At 49.0% G+C, this 18410-nt stretch overlaps 1 protein-coding gene across 1 annotated transcript in view; it reads left to right on the top strand.

Annotated features, from left to right (window-relative positions):
* The first annotated feature begins 18026 nt into the window (after positions 1 to 18026).
* The window catches only part of PRSS56 (serine protease 56), a 35902-nt gene continuing 35518 nt past the window's right edge, over positions 18027 to 18410 (top strand). Inside the window, 4 exon segments of the mRNA XM_084842101.1 lie at positions 18027 to 18053; positions 18055 to 18133; positions 18136 to 18253; positions 18255 to 18361. Of these exon segments, the coding sequence (XP_084698227.1) occupies positions 18027 to 18053; positions 18055 to 18133; positions 18136 to 18253; positions 18255 to 18361 (331 nt within the window).

Genomic DNA, 18410 nt, shown 5'->3' with positions numbered 1-18410 from the left:
CCTTTTGGCCTGAGGGCCAAATTCAGTTTGGGAGAAGCTTCCAGGAGCCATATCCCAGTGGTGGGCGGGGCCAAAGGTGAAAGGGACAGGGCCAAAATACCAAAAATGTCAGCACATTTTAGCTGAAAACTCTCCCTGCCAGTAACTACGCCTTAGGAGAGGCATTTCAGCCTTTCAGGAAGGGAAAGAAACATGCAAACACTGGAAAACCACCAAATGATCAGCAGTCAGGGGAAAGGGGGTGTGGCCCTCTGGGGAATCCCAGAGGGCTGGATTTGGCCCACAGGCCTGAGGATCCCCACCCCTGCCTTACACAGTCAACATTTACTGGAACAACTTTCTCTGTCCGCTACTGTCTCCTTTTGCCCTATCTCTCCCTGCCTGAACTTGCCGGATGCATAGCCCCTGAAACCCTTTGTGAGCTTTACATGGATAACCCAGAGAAAGATGGCATAGCTGTCAATTTGAACATCAGCTTGTTAAATCTGTGCTGTGAAGCAAGTGGGCTGGATCCTTGAGATTAAAATGGGAACACAAGAATCGGCCGCATTGACAGCTCGATGAGAAATCCGCCGAGTGAAGGGGACAGATGCAGGGCTGAGGGCCAGTTCCTGCTCACTCAGATTCCGCACGATGTTTGTGGGTCACTGCCACTGGGCAGCCTCACGTGAATTCTGACATGATGCAGCAGATCATCTGCAAAGTCTCCTTTGGTGATGAGCGGCAGGTCCAGAGCATCTGTGGCGCGTGCAGTGCACTGGAAAGAGCAGACAAGTTTAGTCCAAATCCCCGTAAGGGAGGGGTGGGCAGCTTGTGGCCCTCCAGATGTTTTGGCCTACATCTTCCATCAGCCCTAGCCAGCATACCCAATGGTGAGAGATTATGGGAGTTGTGGGCAAAAATATCTGGAGAGCCACAAGTTGCCCTCCTCTGCCTTAAGACCACAACTGTGTATTGGAGGCTGTCCCTACAATGTATGACAGCTTTCCCCAACCTGGTGCCCTCCAGATGTCTCCGACTACAACTGCCATCATCCCAGCTAGCATGGAGCAGCATAGACTGCAGGATTCCAGCCATCTGGTTTCGCTATGGCCCAAGTCCCATCACAGTGAAATATACAGGTTTTATCACAATGTAAGTACGGTACCTATTAAACAGACGCAGTCCACTGACCTGGGAAAAGTGAGGTTAGCAGAGGTGTGGGATGCAGCAAGGATGTGCTCTCCGTTTCTCCCCACCCCATCTGCAGGCTACTGTGAGGGATGCCAAATGACTGGGTGGGTGGGGAATAGAGACAGACCTGCTCTTGTGCCTGTAACAGCAGCTTGATTGGCAGGAATTGGCCAGTGAAGCTCCCTACCCCCCACTGCATGGAGAGAAACATGCTAAATCAGGAATGGGCAACTTGTGGCACTCCAGATGATTTGGCCTACAACTCCCATCATACCTTGCCATTGGCTATGCTGACTAGGGCTGATGGGAGTTGTAGGCCACACATCTGGAGGATAAAAGCCAGCCGCTAGCGTGATCACATCACTCCCGTGCTTAAGGTGCACTGGTTACCAGTTGTTTTCCGGGCCAAACTCAAGGTGTTGGTTTTGACCTGTAAATCCTATATGCTTCCGGCCCAGCCTATCTCAAGGAGCGCTTCCAGCAACACCAGACAGGCTGCTCAACAAGATCAGCCTCAGATGGCCTTCTCTCTATCCCATCAGCCAGGACAGGTAGGCTGGTGAGGACGAGGGCCTTCTCTGTGGCGGCCCCCACTCTGTTGAACTCCCTCCCTAGGGAATTCCGCCATGCCCGCTCTTTAATGAGCTTCTGCCACGTGTTGAAAACTTGGGTGTTCAGGCAGGCATTTGGGGTGGGCTAGGGAAATTTTAGAAAATGATGTTTTAAAGTGTAATTTTATTGTTTTTAAACTGTGTTATTGTACCTCGCCCAGAGTGGCCAGGTGACGAGCCAGATGGGCGATTAATTAATTAATTAAATAAATAATAGAGGAGGGGAGGCATGTGTGCAGGAAAAAACAAGACGAAAATGGAGAACTCCCAGGTGCCTACAGAAACAAGTTTATTATGGTTCTTTTATGCTGGCCCGACACGTTCTGGAAATATTGATTTCCTTCTTTGAGGGCTACATCTGGAGGGCCACAAGGGGCCCACCCAGGGCTAATCTAGCTGCTGGTATCACAGAATCCTAGAACAGCAGGGTTGGAAGGGGCCTCCAAGGCCATCGAGTCCAACCCCCTGCTCAGAGCAGGAATCCAAGTCGCAGCATCCCTGACAAGAGGCTGTCCAGCTGGTAGCTGCAACCCCGGGGCGGCCTGCTGGGCAGGAGAAGCACCCGCCCCCTCCCCGCCGGGCACCTCCTAGCCCTCCAGCAAGAGCTGGATCAGCGCGGAGCGCCTCGCCGCGCGGGGGTGAATCTTCCCTCCTGCTCCCCGCTGCAGATCGAAGCGCGGCGGCGGCGGCGGCGGCGGCGCGCTCCGAACTCGGAAACGGGCCGCCGCTCGGCCTGCCGGCGCCGCAACGGCCGCCGTGCCTCGGATCCCGGGGCGCCCAGCGGAGCCGGAGCGGCTGTCTCGGAGGCGCCGCGCGCGCACCGTCCGCACGAGCGCGGGGAGGGGCGGGGGAGAGAAGCGCCCCGCCCCGCGCCGCCTCGCGGTGCCACAAGAGCGCCGCCCCTTTCATTCGGTTTCAGTTCCCGGGGACGTGGATTCGCCTTGCCCGGCCACTGCCGCCCGTGCTTCCACTCTGGAGCGGAGGAGCGGGCGCGCAGCTCTCGCCGCGACGGGGGACTGTTGCCAGTAATCGTGGCAGCAGCCCGGACAAAGGAAACGGGGCTGATGCGGGTGAAAGCGGGCGACCGTCTGGCAGAGGTGCTGCAGTTGCATCTTGCACGGGAGGGCCCGCGTTGAGCGCGGGGGTCGGGCTAGATGACCTCGAAGGCCCCCGCCTACCATATGGTTCTGCGCTCTGTGGCCAAACACCCAGCTGAAGAATTAAAGATGTGCACTTTGTCAAGTGGATCGTCCCCAGTTGGTTCATTTGGATCTGTTTGCCCAACCCTGTGCGTGTTGCCTCGCAAATTACGCCTCTGCCCTCACCTCCGGATGACTTTTCTCCTTCCCCGCCCTCTTTCCCCCCAAATGCAAGGGAATCTAAATATAAGTGGGGCTAGTGGAATCTGCAACAAAACGTCGCCCTATGGAGCATTGCTATTGATTCCAGAGCCATGCCGTTTCCCCCACCCCACCCCACGCACAGTTTTCCTCCCCCCCCCACCCCACAACGGTGAACCAGCTTTCAATGGCCATGGAGCACACTCAGTTCTCATTGCCGGGGGGGGGGGGGATTCCTAAAGATTTTTGGTACTTCTGCAACAACTGGGGTTCCCGCAAGCCTGACGATATCTCCCTCTTGGGCCTGGGTGGTGCCGTTTTTGCTACATAAGCAATGGCTTTCAGAGCCTGAACATGGGAAATAGAGGGAATGATTGCCGGCTTTTGAACCGGCCTTTGTAACTGGCCCTTGAACAGCAGCAGTTTGATCTGCTGCAATGAGCTGGTAATAACGTTTAGTTCCACCTGCTGATTCCCACCCATCAAACCAGGCCAGGGTTTTTTCCTTTTCTGTCCAGTTGGTTACCTTACATACAAGTAACAGCTCTCTGTGTCTGTCCCTCCCCCCACTTCCCCTGTACTTTTCCCTTCTGGAAAACATTTGCTTGTAATCTCTGTGGGGGCGGAGACCCAAGTCCTGCCTCTTTGCTCTTGCTCCCATGTACATTTATAAGGCTCTGTCATTAAATAAATCAAAAGGGGGTAATGCTGCATTAAAATGTAGAAAAGACAATGGAATGGTGGAGGGGACGCATAATAAATGTGAAAATCTGATACCCCCAAGATGTGTTGCTGTTGTTGTGGTGATGATATCCTAACTTCCCTCCAAGGAGCTCAGGGTGGCGTCCATGGTCCTCCACTCACCTGCTTTTTATTTTCACAACAACCCCATAAGGTAGGTTAGACGGAGAGTTGATGGCCCAGTGAGCTTCAGGGCTGGGTGGGGATTTGAACTGGTCTCCTGTCCTGTCAGGGCATTCTAGGCTAGATCCAGCAGGGCCTCAAGCTGGCATGGTGAACTGGCCCTTCCCCGACATGGTGCCCTCCAGATGTCTTGGACTTCAACTCCCATCAGCCCCAGCCAGCACAGCCAACAGTCAGGAATAGGAGCATACATGCTCAGGACTTGCATCCCTTTTCTGGTCCAGCAGAGATTTCCGGTCTCAGCCTTGCTGACATGCAGGTCCGTCGTGGTCCAGACTCAGGGCACCTCGCAGGCCAGCTCCAAATGTCACAGGCAGGTGTGAGCACAAAGCAGGACAACCCCGTAGCTGCCAAGTCTGGCTCACCCAATGTGGCAAAGACGCAAAGAGCCTGGCATTGCAAAGCTAGGCATGTCTACTCAGAAGTAAGTCTCATTTATTCCTAAGTAAGTGTACATACTGCGTAGGTGTTGCAGTTCAGCACATCTGGAGATCACTGGCTTGGAGAAGGCTGCCAAAAGGGATTGCAGCCTGAAATGCTGTTTTCCTGAGGCCTGCCATATTCTGTTGATTAATTATATTAATCAATTACTTAAAAAAACATTTTGATGGATTAAAAGCAGGCATTCCCAACTGACTGCGTAGCAAATGTCAAAAAAATGGTAAACTCTTTTTAATACAAGTTACAGAAACCACAGGGGGCACCTTCTGTGTTTGTCTCGCACCCAGAAGGGAGAACCTCTTTCTAAGTTGAGTCCTGCTCTGACACACGCATGTGAGTGTTTCCCGCCTTTAGAATTATTGGTTCACACATACAGATTTGGAGATATGCAGATTTAATTGGATGATTAATCATTTTACTAATTAATCTATTGATTGACTGAGATTATTGTTTTGTGCAGTTGCACATTTACACAGTTCTAATTGGTTAATTCATCAAACAACTAACAAATTGGTCGATTAAGTGAGATTTCATTAATCCGGTGTCAGGCCTTATTATCTGCAATAAAATGTAGAATTTGGTATGAGGCTGCAAAAGGCCAGTTCCAAAATATGTGTGAGGGCCCTATGTACAGGTACAGCACTCACCAGTTGCCGAAAAAGCAGAAATGTGCCCCTCCAAAAGAGGACAAAAGAGGATATAGATTTGCTTTACATATGCATGTTAATGTCTATATATGCAGATATAGAAATAATTATAGACTGAAATAGAAGAATACATCTCATCATAGCATGGAAAAATGTGGGCAGGTGTTTGGGAGCTGTAGCTCAGTGGCAGAGCCCCTGCTTTGCATGCAGAAGGTCCCACGTTCAATCCCTGGCATCTCCAGGTAGGGATGGAAAAACTCCTGCCTGAAACCCTGGAGAGCTGTTGCTGCCAGTCTCTGTTAACAATACTGGGCTAGATGGACTGAGGGCCTGACTCGGTATAAGGTAGCTTCCTATATTCCTGTTTAAGTCACTTCTTTATTCAGAATCATAAGGACTAGAATCTTGTTCCATTTTTATAGAAAGGACCTTAGCTCAGCTGCTATAAGGCTGCTTTCTATTTTCCTATGACCTCAGCTGTTGGAGGCAGAATTATAACTGGTCCAATTTTTTTAAAATCAGTTTTTGTCTTTTATGAAAATACACTAACCAACAAATGCTCACACCCATCCCTTGTTACTTTCGCCTCCCCTATTCCTCCCTCCAAGGTTGTGGTCTTCCCACTTTTGAAGTTCAAGCTGTAAGCTCCCTGGGGCAAGGACATTTTCTTTTTTGCTGGTGTTTTTGCTGGCGAAAAGTGCTATTAACATTGATGGTATAGTAAATAAATTAATAACAGCTACAACTTCTAATTGATAAATCAGTTCAATTCATCGACTAAAGGCAGTTTGTTCAACTCAAATGGTGTTCCTGATTAATTGCGCAATGGGTTTTTTTTATTTTTAAAAATTATTTCTAATACAACCATATATAAAACTGCAAATGGCTAATGTCATTTTCCAAGAGGCATTCTCTCCTGTGTGGCATATCAACTAAAAACAAAAGAAATATGCTTTTTTAAGAACTCCCCCCTTTATATGCAAACAACAATCCACACACATCCACAGTCCGTGAGATAGTGTTCTCACCCCATGCCATTTCTGCCACTCATCATTCTCTGTTCCCCAAACAATCCTAACTTCCAGCCCCACTCCTTCCCTTTCCTCCGATCAATGTCACTGTGCTTCTAGATAAGGCTTTCATTGCCCCTTCACCCTATCTCATTCACAGAATTTTACAGGGGTCCAGACAACATCATCTTCCACTTGTAACCCTCCCATGTTTTCCCACTGGGAAAAAATAAAAGAAAGAAAATCTGTCAAAAGAAAAAAAAAATCTGAATTGCTGCACAGTGGCTTCTGATTGCTAGTCCTAGCAGCCCTCCATCTGGAACCACCCTCAGCCTCTGTCTTGGCAGCCTCCCAGTCCCCCCAATGATCTCAGGGGATTATGGGAGTTGTAGTCCAACAACCTGGAGGGCACCAGGCTGGGGAAGGCTGCTCTACTGTAAGTTCAAAAGAGAATAGATGGAGAAAAGAATTGATCTTGGAAGCCAGTGCATGAAGGAAAGCACTCTGTGCATGTGAAAACAGAAAGCTTTGCGTCTTCTGACCCAGCTTTGCGTCTTCTGACCCAGCTTGTTCAGCTCCATATTCACCCGATGACCAACAAAGGTTCGGATTCATTTCCACACCCTTCCTGCTTCTGTGAGTGAGTCCATGTCTCCTTGCTCTGAAGTGGCAAGGTGGTGGTTAACTTGGCCAACCCCCTCTGTTCCAGTGACTTCACCTCTTTAATTGCTGTAACTACTCGGACATCCTCTTAATGTGATGCTTTTATTAGAGTGGCTTGATGCCAAGGAGGCTTGTGCTTTGCAGATCAAGATCTGAAAGTGGGTTTGAAAAGCACTGCAAATGCATATGATGCCAATGGTTACAACATGGAATCTTCCTTCTCAATCCCCAGGAGAGACAATTCTTTGGGAAGTTTTCCTGCGCACACACCATTGAAGTGAACGAGAGTTGTACAAGAGCACGTCCAAATTGGGTTTCTAGATCTTCAGTGAAACACCCCACATTTTTGTTATGGCACTGAGGGCTAGAAACATCCTTTTCAATAATAAATAAACACAAGCTTCCCAGGAGGTCACCATGATCTGTACCAATTATTTGATTTCATACTGCCCAGCAACAACAAAGATCTGTATACTATAAGCAACCTTGGGTGGATGAGAGTGTTAAAATGTTTAATAATTGCCATAAATAGAACTATTTGACCAGCGGGTACAAATGGTCTGACCAAGAGATGCCAAATGCATCCCTGCGTTGCCTCAGGTTCCTAGAGCTAAGTCAGCCTTCCCCATCCTGGTGCCCTCCAGATCTTCTGGACTATAACTTCCAGCATACATGATTACTGGCTATGCGGGCAGGGGCTGATGGGAGCTGAAGTCCAAAACATTTGGACGGCACGAGGTTGGGGAAGGCTGATCTAAGTGATACCTCCTGTAATCACTGAAGCCCTGTTCCTCTTCCCATTTGGGGCTTTCCAGGAGCATCTTCCCACCCACAAACAGAAGGCTCAAAACTACCATAGGAACTATGGAGCAGCAAGCCCAAAGAGGGTTTCAGCTTCCCCTTAACTGGTACATGGCAGGGACAGGGCTCCACCTAGAGGGAAGATCTGGAATTGCCTCATGTTGGACAAAAATGCTCCCAGGTTGTTACCTGCACAGGTGTAATGGCTACAATTCAACTGGTTGTTTCTGTAAACAGAAAGACAAGAACTGCGGATCACACCAAAGGTCCTTCGAGTGTAGCACTCCACCTTCAATAGTGATCAGCCCAGATGTACTTGGAAAGCTCACAAAGCGAGGCACAACCAAGAAAGTCGCCCCCTTCATTGTTTTTCTCTGGTATCAGAGGTAGACAGCCCTTGGATGCTGATGTTCTGATTTTTGGCTACAATAGCCATTGACAGATGTATCATCCAGGGCAGGGATGGGAGCCCTCTTTCACCCCGAGGATCAAATTCCATTTTGGAGAAGCTCGGGGTGTGTGTGTCCCATTTCACTACTGGGCAGCGCTGAAGGAGACAAAATGGCCAAAAATTCTAGCATATTTTAGCTTAAATCCCTTCCTGCCAGTAACTAAGCCTTAGGAGAGGCATCTCAACCTTTTAGAATGTGGGAAACTGCACAAAAGCTGGGAAACCACCAAAAGGTGGGGGGGGCATGGGTGTTCCTCCTTGGGGAACCCTAAGAGCCAGATTGGGAACCTCAGAGGGCTGGATTTAGCCTCTAGGCCCGAGGTCCTGCACCCCTGGTCCCTGGATTTGTTTAATCCTTGGAAGTCTCTGGACACTAACCAGGAGTTTTTAAAACTGCTGCTGCCTTTATAGCAGCCTGACAGGCAGAAATTCTGCAGAAGGAGTTTTTCATGGCATGCAGATAAAGTGATGGGGAAATGTTCACCTGTCTGATTTCTGTGTGCCAGGCCGCTGTTACAGGCACAGGAATGAGACCAGCGTATTTATGTGAATGATTTGTAAATACACAGGAATTAGGTAAGAAGCCAAAACAATAAAATTAGCAATCCCGCCCCCTCACAAGCAACAATCTCTGTTTCCAAATTTGCCCTGAAGGAGATATGAACTGCCCCTCTCCCACTAAGGAATTTTCCTAGTTTTATGTATCTATTTATTTAAAACTTTGCTAGCTCCTCCCCAGCAGGACCCCCCAAATTGCTTCCCCCAGTCCAATTTGAATGCACAGTCCCTAAGTCCATGATGGCTCAAACACACACTGGTACAAGGAATTCAGATCTGAAGTGCCGGATCTAGCACATCTTCAGAAGGATGATGGGACAGTCTTGGGATTGGTGATCTGGCTGTCATTCCCCACTGTCTGGTGGATACATCAAATATTTCCTTCCAATGTATTGTAACAACCCATGTAGATCTTCATTTGTCATGCTCCAATAAGTGCTTTCCAGGCCCAATGCTGTTAATTTATCCTTTAATGCCCTATATGGTTAGGGACTGGGGTATTTAAAGGGCTGTCTTCTAGAACCTGCTTGCCCACTGACATGACCAGCAGAGGCCCCACGTTGCTACCCATCATCCTCAGAGGCATGGTTGGTGAGGACAAAGAGCAGGGCATTTTTGGTAGTGGTGCTGAGGCTTCAAAGCTGCCTTGGATGGCATAGTTCCCTCTGAATGCCACTTTAGAGGAATTCTGGCAATTGGTAAAATTGGTGTTCTTTCATGGATCTTTGGTCTGGAATAGGATTTTCCCCCTTCTTTTCTTGGATATTTGGCTAAGCTTAGTCTTAGCTCCTACTGATCCAGCTGAGGGGGCCCTTCTCTCCCCAAACTGCCACCACAGGTCTGCTCAAGGATATCTTGCCCTGAGAGGAGCTCTGACTTTAAAAAAGAAAAAACCTGGAGGTTTCCTGTCTCTACCATTGTATCATTTATTTATTTCTGATGCTTTCTTGTTTAAAGTAAGCTGCTCTGTGAGGTTCACCTGAAAAGCAGCATATAGATATCTTAAATAAAAAGTGTTTTTAAATTATAATATGTATTTTGATTGACATTTTTGTATTTGGTTGTGTCCTATTATGAAATTTTATCTTATACCATTGCACACAACTTTGGAGGCCTTCCATGGAAAAATAGTAAACATGCAAGAAAATAAATAAATATGGTGTGATTGGTATAAATTAGGGCGATAGCTCCCCTAATGTGCAAGGCAGCACAAGGTACATATAGATGTACTCATAAAGAGGAGTCTCTGTGTCCTATTCACATGTATTTAATCCTCAGCAGAGCTGAACTTTGGAAATATCTGCTAGATTGCAGCAACAACTGGCTGTGCACAGCACTGATTGGCTGGCGCTTGCGACATCACAAACCTCCCCATCCCCAGAGTAGTTTTGCAAGGTTTAAAAATGGTTTCATTTTTCTCAAACAACAACCACTGAACCGTGGTTTGTTCAGATTGGCAAAAGACACTCTGAAAATGTTTTAAAAGGCCAACAGATGGCCAGCCCAAAGAATGGTGGAGAAGAAAGACTGGAGCAGAAGTCGACACTAGAACCATTGGAAAGTACATCTGCTCCATGGTTGTGAAGGCAGGGGAAGCACACCTCGCTCCACAGGGAACAAAACCCAAACGAACAACCACAGTGAATTTTGCTTGATGGTAGTACATCTGCGAGGTGCCGTAGTGTAAATGGCAGGAGAGGAAGGTTCCCCAGTTGGCCTGCAGGTACAGCAAAGTCTACTTCTCTGCAACAGGGTGGCTTGGATGGCATGGCCGTTTGCGGCTGAGGTCCCCCAGTGGATTAGATATATGTTCATCCTCTTCTGCCTCAGCTGCTGTCCACTCTCTTCACTTTGAAGCTGGAGAATTTGGCCGCCTCCCAAGGCCCATTGTTGTGGGCTGCTGCTGTTTTTCAGAACCTGCCGCCATTGTCTCTCCACATTGTCCCTCTCACTGCTGCTGTTCCCAGGCCTGGCCTGCAATTGCCAAGCTCGGCTGCTCACACCAATTACCGGACAAAAGGCGATGACTCAGCCTGATACGCTGCAAGCAGCTGGGGCCTCCGAGTGCCCACCTTCCCCCTTGAACAAGGAGCAGGAGCCCCGTGGTGGCCCAGGGGGGCCCAGCCGCTGCAACAGAAAGGGTGGGATTCACTCAGGCAGAATGGTCTCACCGACACAGACTAGGCCAAAGCTGCTGAGAAACTTGCCAATTAGGGAAATGAAGGGGAGCAGGCATGTCAACGACTCCTGAACGAGTGTGGGATGGAGGCCGAGGACGGTGTCAGGCGACGGAGCAAGGTCTGAGGAAACTGGTGTCGGAAGGAAGAGCCTTTCTGCACACCTGTCGCATCCCGTTGCTTGGTTTGGGAGAGGAAACCAACAAGATTAAGGACATAAGAAGAGCCATGCTGGATCAGACCCAAGGGTCTTTCTAGTCCGGAGTTCTGTTTGCAAAATGGCCAACCAGCTGCCTGTGGGAAACCCACAAGTAGGACAGGACCGGTATACGAAGGCAAACTCCAAACTGATACTGGAGGTGGCATAAAGCCATCAGGACTAGTAGCCATTCGTAGCTTTTTCCTCCATGAATTTGTCTAATCCCCTTTTAAAGCCATCCGAATAGCTTTAATGACAATCACTACATCTTGTGGTAGTGAATTCCATAGTTTAACTATGTGCTGTGTGAAGAAGGACTTCCTTTTACCTGTCCTGACTCTTCCGCTATTCAGCTTCATGGGATGTCCCCAGATTCCAGTATTGTGAGAGAGGGAGAAAAATGTCTCCTATCCACATACTAGTCTTTTTTCTACGCTAAACTGTTCCAGATGTTGTAACCTTTCCTCATAGGGGAATTGTTCCAGCACCTTGATAATTTTGATTGCATTTCTCTGCACCTTTTCCAACTCTACAATACCCTTTTTTAGGTGTGGTGACCAGAACTGTATGCAGTATTCCAACTGTATTATGCAGTTGCACAATAAATTTGTATAAAGGCAATATGATACTGGCAATTTTATTTTTGATTCCTTTCTGAATTATGCCCAACATGGAATGTTACTCATGCGGGTTCCATGCAGAAAGCAGTAAGAAGAACCTTGTATAGTTTCTGCAGCAAAGGGTTACTTTCTGAAACATGGGCCAAAAAGAGCCTCGGCAATGTCCACAGGAATTCAGGAACAGTTACAAAGCCCAAGACTCAACATATAAATAGTTGATACCTTGACATTTATGCTCTGTCATATTACAACAGAGCTGGTGTAGAAAGGATGTTGGTGTGGCTTAGAGTCAAACTGCACATGATGCGAAGCCATGCCATGACAAAACACACAGCTCATAGTTCACTTACAGAATTCGCAGCCACAGCTTTGAAAGGGAATCTCAGACAAATTCATGGAGAACGGAAACCTCCATGTTCAACAGCACCATACTTCGGTCCGAATACCAGTTGCTGGGGAACAACGGCAGGAGAGAGCTATTGTCCTCATGTCTTACTTGTGGGCTTCCCAGAGGCATCTGGCTGGCCATAGTTGGAAAAAGGATGTAGGACTAGATAAGCCACTGGTGTGATGCAGCAAGGCTCTTCTTAAGCTCTTGTGTTCTTAACTTTGGGTGAAGACGCCCAAAGATGCACAACATATGGGTGCAAGCTATGCTGTCAGTTGTGCTAAAAAAACGATGGCTGGGAAAGGCTGTAAGTCTTGGGCCGGTTCCCTTCCAGACTTCTGCTCTGCTGCTCATCACCCATGTCCCTACTGCAGTCTTTCTCAACCTGGTGCCCTCCACATGTGTTGGACTGCATGATGGGAGTTGCAGTCCAATACATCTGGAGGGCACCAGGTTGGGAAAGGCTGTCCTACTGTGAGGTAAGGCAAAACTGGGCAACCATCTCAGGCAGAGAACTTTGGGTGGCCAGTTCAGACAGTTCTGACAAATGAAACAAGTGGTTCGTCGCAGTGATTCTCATGCAGAAGAACTTTCCGGTAGATTGTGCCCCACATTATTAGTGGGAGGAAGAGTAGGGTCATGGGGTTTTCCACCCTCAGGCACCAAAATGCCTTGCCCTCACCCTCATGTTTCGACTCCCAGCAACCCTTGTGGCACATTCCTTTTCCAGCTTCCAAGCACCTGAGATGAAGAAGGACTTTTTCTAAGGCCTTCTGCCTAAGGTGGCTATGTGTCCTCTTTTACAGAGGACAGTCCTCTATTTGAAGGTGTCTTTGATTTGAAGGACTGTCCAGTCCACATCTGGATTAATGTTCAAGAACCATCAAAAGAGGAGAATGGGTGGGGGATTGAACCCGTCAACAGGGGGAGGGGGTTGAAGTTGCCCATCAACAGTGAGCACCTGGACTACAGACTAAGCAGGCACACTGGTCACCTGGTCAGTCTTCCCCATTGTGGTGAGATGTACTGTATCTTTCTTTAAATGATACCAAGCATTTCCAGATTTGCATCTATAGAGAGAATAGCATATGCAAATGTCATGCAGATATGTACCTGCTTTTGTCCGCTTTTCTGATGATGCACTGTTTCCTGCTTTTCGTGAAGCGCAAGGGGCCACCTTAATTCCGCCTGGCCTGGGGAAGAGCTCTGAGCGATACAGCCATGTTCTTGCCTGCATGGCACTGAGGTAGCCAGCAGACACACACTTTAGGAGCCCACTCCTTGAAATGCCAGTGGGTCCCCCTGGCTGTTGCCCAGAGGCAGGAGGAGTGTGTGTGCGCATGAGACACAAAGGCCAAGCAGCCCTTTCATCTTCCCCTTTGCCCCCACGCTAGTGTCAGCCATTTTGGCCCCCTTACCACTGCAATTACAGTCCCTTGATCTGCCAGAGAAGTGCCTATTGTCAAGAACACTCCATGCGACAATTAAGGACTGTGTGATACAATGGCATTGTCTGCAGCGGGGGGGGGGCGGGGGGGGGAGTGCGTGCAGAAAAGGGACAGCAGGCCACAGCAACTACCCCCTCCTCCATCCCTCCCCACTTCTGGAAAGGAAAAGAGGAACGCTGTGAGTCATTTTTATCTTAAAAGTGCACAGACTAATCTTTGAGCGTGATGTCTTAATGCCCTAATTTTTAAAGAAGAACCAATGGTGTATCTGGTTATTTAATAGTATGCCACAGTGTGCTGATATTTTGTTAATTTTTATTGCGCATGGTTCGTTTCATTGTTGAAAGTTGCATTTCCCCACCTAAGGAAATGGAACTTTCATGAATAAAATGAACTGTGTGCAATCAAAATTAACAAAATTTATGTTATATATATAGATACGGCACACACATATACATACATGCACACACGCGTGCACGCACGCACACACACGTAGAACGAAAATAAAACTAACTGATAAAATACTATAAAACTTACATCAGTTTTATACTGTCCTAGTCTCCCCCAATGAATCCTGGAAACTGTAGTTTGGTGAGGTGTGGAGAATTCTGTTAGAAAGCCCCATCCACACCCCTCCCAGGGGAATGACAATTCCTACGTATCTATGGGAAAAAAGAATGACTGTTAAACCATGTTTAGACCGAAAAAAAGGGCCTATAACTCCCAGCATGCCTCAACCAGCCATGTAGGACTTTTTTTTCTGTCTAAACATGCATAGGATTGCACCCTAACATGCATATGGCCACTATTTGAGCCTCCAACCAAAGCAGAAGGTGACGGGGAGAGGCCTTCAGGGGAAGAAAGGTCTATGGCCAGTGCTGTGCACAATACATAAAAAATGGTTTGTTGCGCCTGACCAAAAACCCACGTAGACCAGCAGACCAGGTCCAATAGCACTCAGGCTGAAGCACCCTGGTCACATGTAGGATATGGGTGGTGGTCCTGCCCCATTGCTTGTCGCCACTCACCATTGCCTCACAGTTGGAGGTATACTGCCTCTGAAAGGCTCCCTTTAGCAGTGTCATGTCAAGCTATCCTCCCTGAATTTGCTAATCCCTTTCTTTGTTTTGCCACATAGGGACTGGTCTACATGTTCAAAAGAATCACATCGGGGACTGTAGCACTTTAGAACAAAGGTGGGCAATTACTTGACTGAATGTGCCCCCCCCCCAAATAACAACAATTACAAATGCCCCATCAGATAGAAAACTAGCATGTTGGTAGGACATGTGGCTTAGCCTTCCCCCGACTTGCTGGTTTTCTGTGTGCGGGGAGGGTTGGTGTTTTTTGTTTTCTTTACATGGGTGAGTAATGGGTACTTCATTCATGCAGCCCTCTACTTGCATTTAGGGGTTGTTTGTTTGTTTGTTTATATATGTACCACTCAGGTGGCTGACAACAATTATAACCAATGTTAAAATACAATAAAATTCCAAAAGGGCAGGAAACAATATAATAAAAACACAGAGATGCAGCAGAGAAAACAGAGATCAGCAAAACAGTGTAAGAGATCGTCCTGGGGCAAAATGTCAACTGAGCCTCCCAAGGGAAAGACTTTAAGGGCAGCCACTGAAAAGTCCATTTCTCTCACCCCCATTAATTGCACCTCCACGAGGACTGCCACCTATTCAGAAAAAAACAACCCTCCCAAATATGTGTTTGTGTCTAGTCCAGGCTAGTTGCCAGGAAAGCAAGGGGCTGTTCTTTGCCTCCTTAGCCTTTTTTAAAAAATTGTACATCCTTGGATGAATAGAGGCAACTTTTGCCCATTGGCCCCGCCCCTAGGCCCACACTAGGCTCCGCCCCCGGGTCCTGCCAAGGTTCCAGAATATTGTATTTGAAGAGCTGGCATATTCTGAAGTGCTGATGCCCCAGAACAAGCACAGCACATGCTTTCCCCCAGCATCTAGATCAGCCCCCACTGTTTGAATGGCATTAAGTATCAACAAGAGCTGCCCAGGGAGGAAAATGCAGCCAGCCTCTTTAAGGGGCACTTGGCATATTCGGATGATGTGTTACGTTGCCCAAAGAAAAACAAAGGCAACTGCTGGATGCTCTTAATTACAAGTTCTCAAATAATATTGTTGTGCCTCAAACAGGCCCACCAATACTACGTTTGAGAATGCCAGCCCAGGAAGAGATGGCCCAAGATCTGTGTTCGTAAGTTCCGCCTCAGGTTGCCAGGGTGGCCTTGTGCAAGTCGCTCTCTCTTGGCATTAGCTGCCCAGTCTGTAAAATGGGAGCAGCTGTGGCCCTGACAGGGCAGTCGTGGGAGAGCAAGCTAGATAAACACTGAGAATGGCTGCACATAATAATTCTTTGTTGCGCGTCACAGCACTTAAACAGAGAAGTACCTTGGCTGCACGTTGCTAAAAGATGGTCCTGTAGCTAGCAACTCAGTTGGCTCCAAGTGAGTGACTGAGGTCTGCGAGGTGGAGGCATCCAGCTGGAGAGGAGCGATGTTCTGCGGGTCTCTCTCCTGCCCCCCAACTTGGTAGGCAGTTGCCTAGGGAGAAACCAATTCAAAGGCTAGTTAGAGAACACATTGCTGAAGGTTCTGCTTGCCAAGCGTTGGTTTTCTAAGTAGTTGCAGGCCTGATTCCCCTACATGTCCTGATATTCTGGGGCACACTGGTTGGAGAAGGCACAGAGAGAGAATGCCTCTGAGCATGTGGAAATTGTCCTTTTCATTCACCAGAGTCAACACAGTCTGCCAGTCCTCATGCTTCCATTTAAGACCGATTTAGAATGAGAGCTGGGGGGGGGTAACAGCAGGGTAGCAGGAGCGGAGGGCACAGCAGGCAGCAGGAGGGAGTGTTAGATTGGGACAAGGAAGACCTGGAGTTCAAATCTCACCTCAGCCATGAAGCTCACTCACTGGGTAACCCTAGGCCCGTCACTATCTGTCAGCCTAACCAACCTCACAGGATTGTTGTGAGGATTAAATGGGAGGAATATGCATGCGATTACGAGCGATAATCCTTGAAGGCTTGGGGGCAGGCAGAGTTTCCAGGTGGACTTAACCCCCAGCACCTTTAATTTTTAAAAGCGCATTTCAGGCTGGCCCAGTGAAGTGTGCGCCCTGGGCTGGAGCCTCAAATTTAACGACTGGGAACGGAGTCACTTAGAAGCAACCCATCAATGTCAGTGAATCCAGGAGGAAACACATGACTGCTCCTCACCAGCGTCTCCCTCATGTTTCTCCCTGGCACTGTCTGCGAAAAGAAACGCGCGGTGATGTGACCGACGATGTGACATCAGCCTTTCCGCTCAGCCTGCGAGCACCAGTCAATAAAATCAGACCACGGACGCTGAGCCCCGCATCACGTTTCTTTTATGAGGTGTTACCACAGACACACAGGGAATCTGGGGGCTGGCAGGGGCTCTGTGAAACGTCCCTACCCATAATGTTCAGTTAGGCCTTCAGTTGCTCCAGTTTCCCAGAATCCTCCAGGGCAAGGTTACAGAACAGTGGCTTTCTGAGGGGGGCATCCGCGCTTGAAGCAGGATTCGGCTTCGTTTCCAATTAGGCCAGACTCCGTGATGCCCGTTGAGAAGAAGTGGGATTATTTTAGGTCTGCCTGAAAAGAACGGGGATGGAATTCCCCTCCCCATTTCGAGCACTGGTGGCTGGCGGGGTAGGGAACGGCGCTCAAGAGTAAACCGTGCTGTTTCTTTCAGTAAACGCCCCCCCCCCCCCCGGGAAAAAGATGACACGAATCTTCGGCCTGCTCTCCCGAACGTCACAAATGCCATGCACAAACACGTTTAGTTCAAACACACACATGCACAAGAGTTTTGGCCTGGCACTGTTCGCACACCCCCGCAGGCCCTGCCGCCTGCCTGTGAACTTGCCCCCAGTCACGTAATGGCGAAACTGGGGCTTGCGTAATGATTTGTTATGCCAAAGGCAGGGCATGGGTCCTGTTTGCCAAACAACAGCCCAGGGCTGGGAGTGTTTTTGTAGCGGGCGGGGGAGCCCCTGAAGGATTTGCTGACATGTCTCTTTTATATCTCCCTCCTTGTCTTGCCCCCCAGTGCCACCCCACCCCAAAGGCCTCGTAGCGTAGTGTCTGCTTGTAACTCGTGGAAGAGCCCAGGTCTTTTTCGGCCTCCTCTCTCCCTCCACCGTGGCCCCTCCGGCCGGCTGGCCTCTCGCCCTCGCTTTGAGGCCAAAGTGATCCGAACTGACAATATTTCATGGGCGAAGATAAAAGCATGAAAACGATCAAGCGAGGCGGGTCGCCTCTGATCATTAGGGGGCCTTTTGATGGTGCCGTCTTCTCGGGGTCCCAGAAACAATGGGCCCATTCAGCGGAGGGAAGCAAGCCGACTTCCCTTCGTGATGCAGCAGGTCAAATCAGGGCCCGGCTCAATTCAATACCCTAATGAAGCCAAACTGGATCTCCCCACGGCTACCCCCCCTCTGCTGCACCTCCCCCTTAGCCCCCCCATCACCTCAAATCCCTTCCCATACCAATTGCAGGACCCTGCCTGTCATTACTGTTGGCCTTAATGAATTCAGCTGTTTGTGTCCACCCGCCACAAGCATGGGAAATTTTGTACCCCACCCCACCCCCATCCCTGTGGCACTGCATATATACAAAGGCAGCCGCCGCACTGTTCCACTTGTCAGTGGCCGGTGGAAACAAGGGGGAAGGCAGCAAGGGGGAAGCACCACGCTCCAGCCCAGAGGCAGCCAAGAACGGGCTCTCCGACCCCCACCGGTCTCCCCTTCGGCTGGGATATGAATCTCGTGGTGTTGCTACTCTTCTCCTGCCTTGTGGAGCTGGGACTCTCTGCCCCCCTGGGCAAGGAGCAGTACCCGATGCCACCCAGCGTCTTGCGAGGTAAGAGCAGCAGTCAGCATTCTAGTCCTGGCTGAGTTTCCTGCTGGCA

Source organism: Heloderma suspectum, chromosome 3 (assembly GCF_057233095.1).
Source record: "Heloderma suspectum isolate Gila_16-S chromosome 3, 16-S_ref, whole genome shotgun sequence".
Lineage (NCBI taxonomy): Eukaryota > Metazoa > Chordata > Lepidosauria > Squamata > Helodermatidae > Heloderma > Heloderma suspectum.
This window is presented reverse-complemented; position numbering and strand designations above follow the sequence as displayed.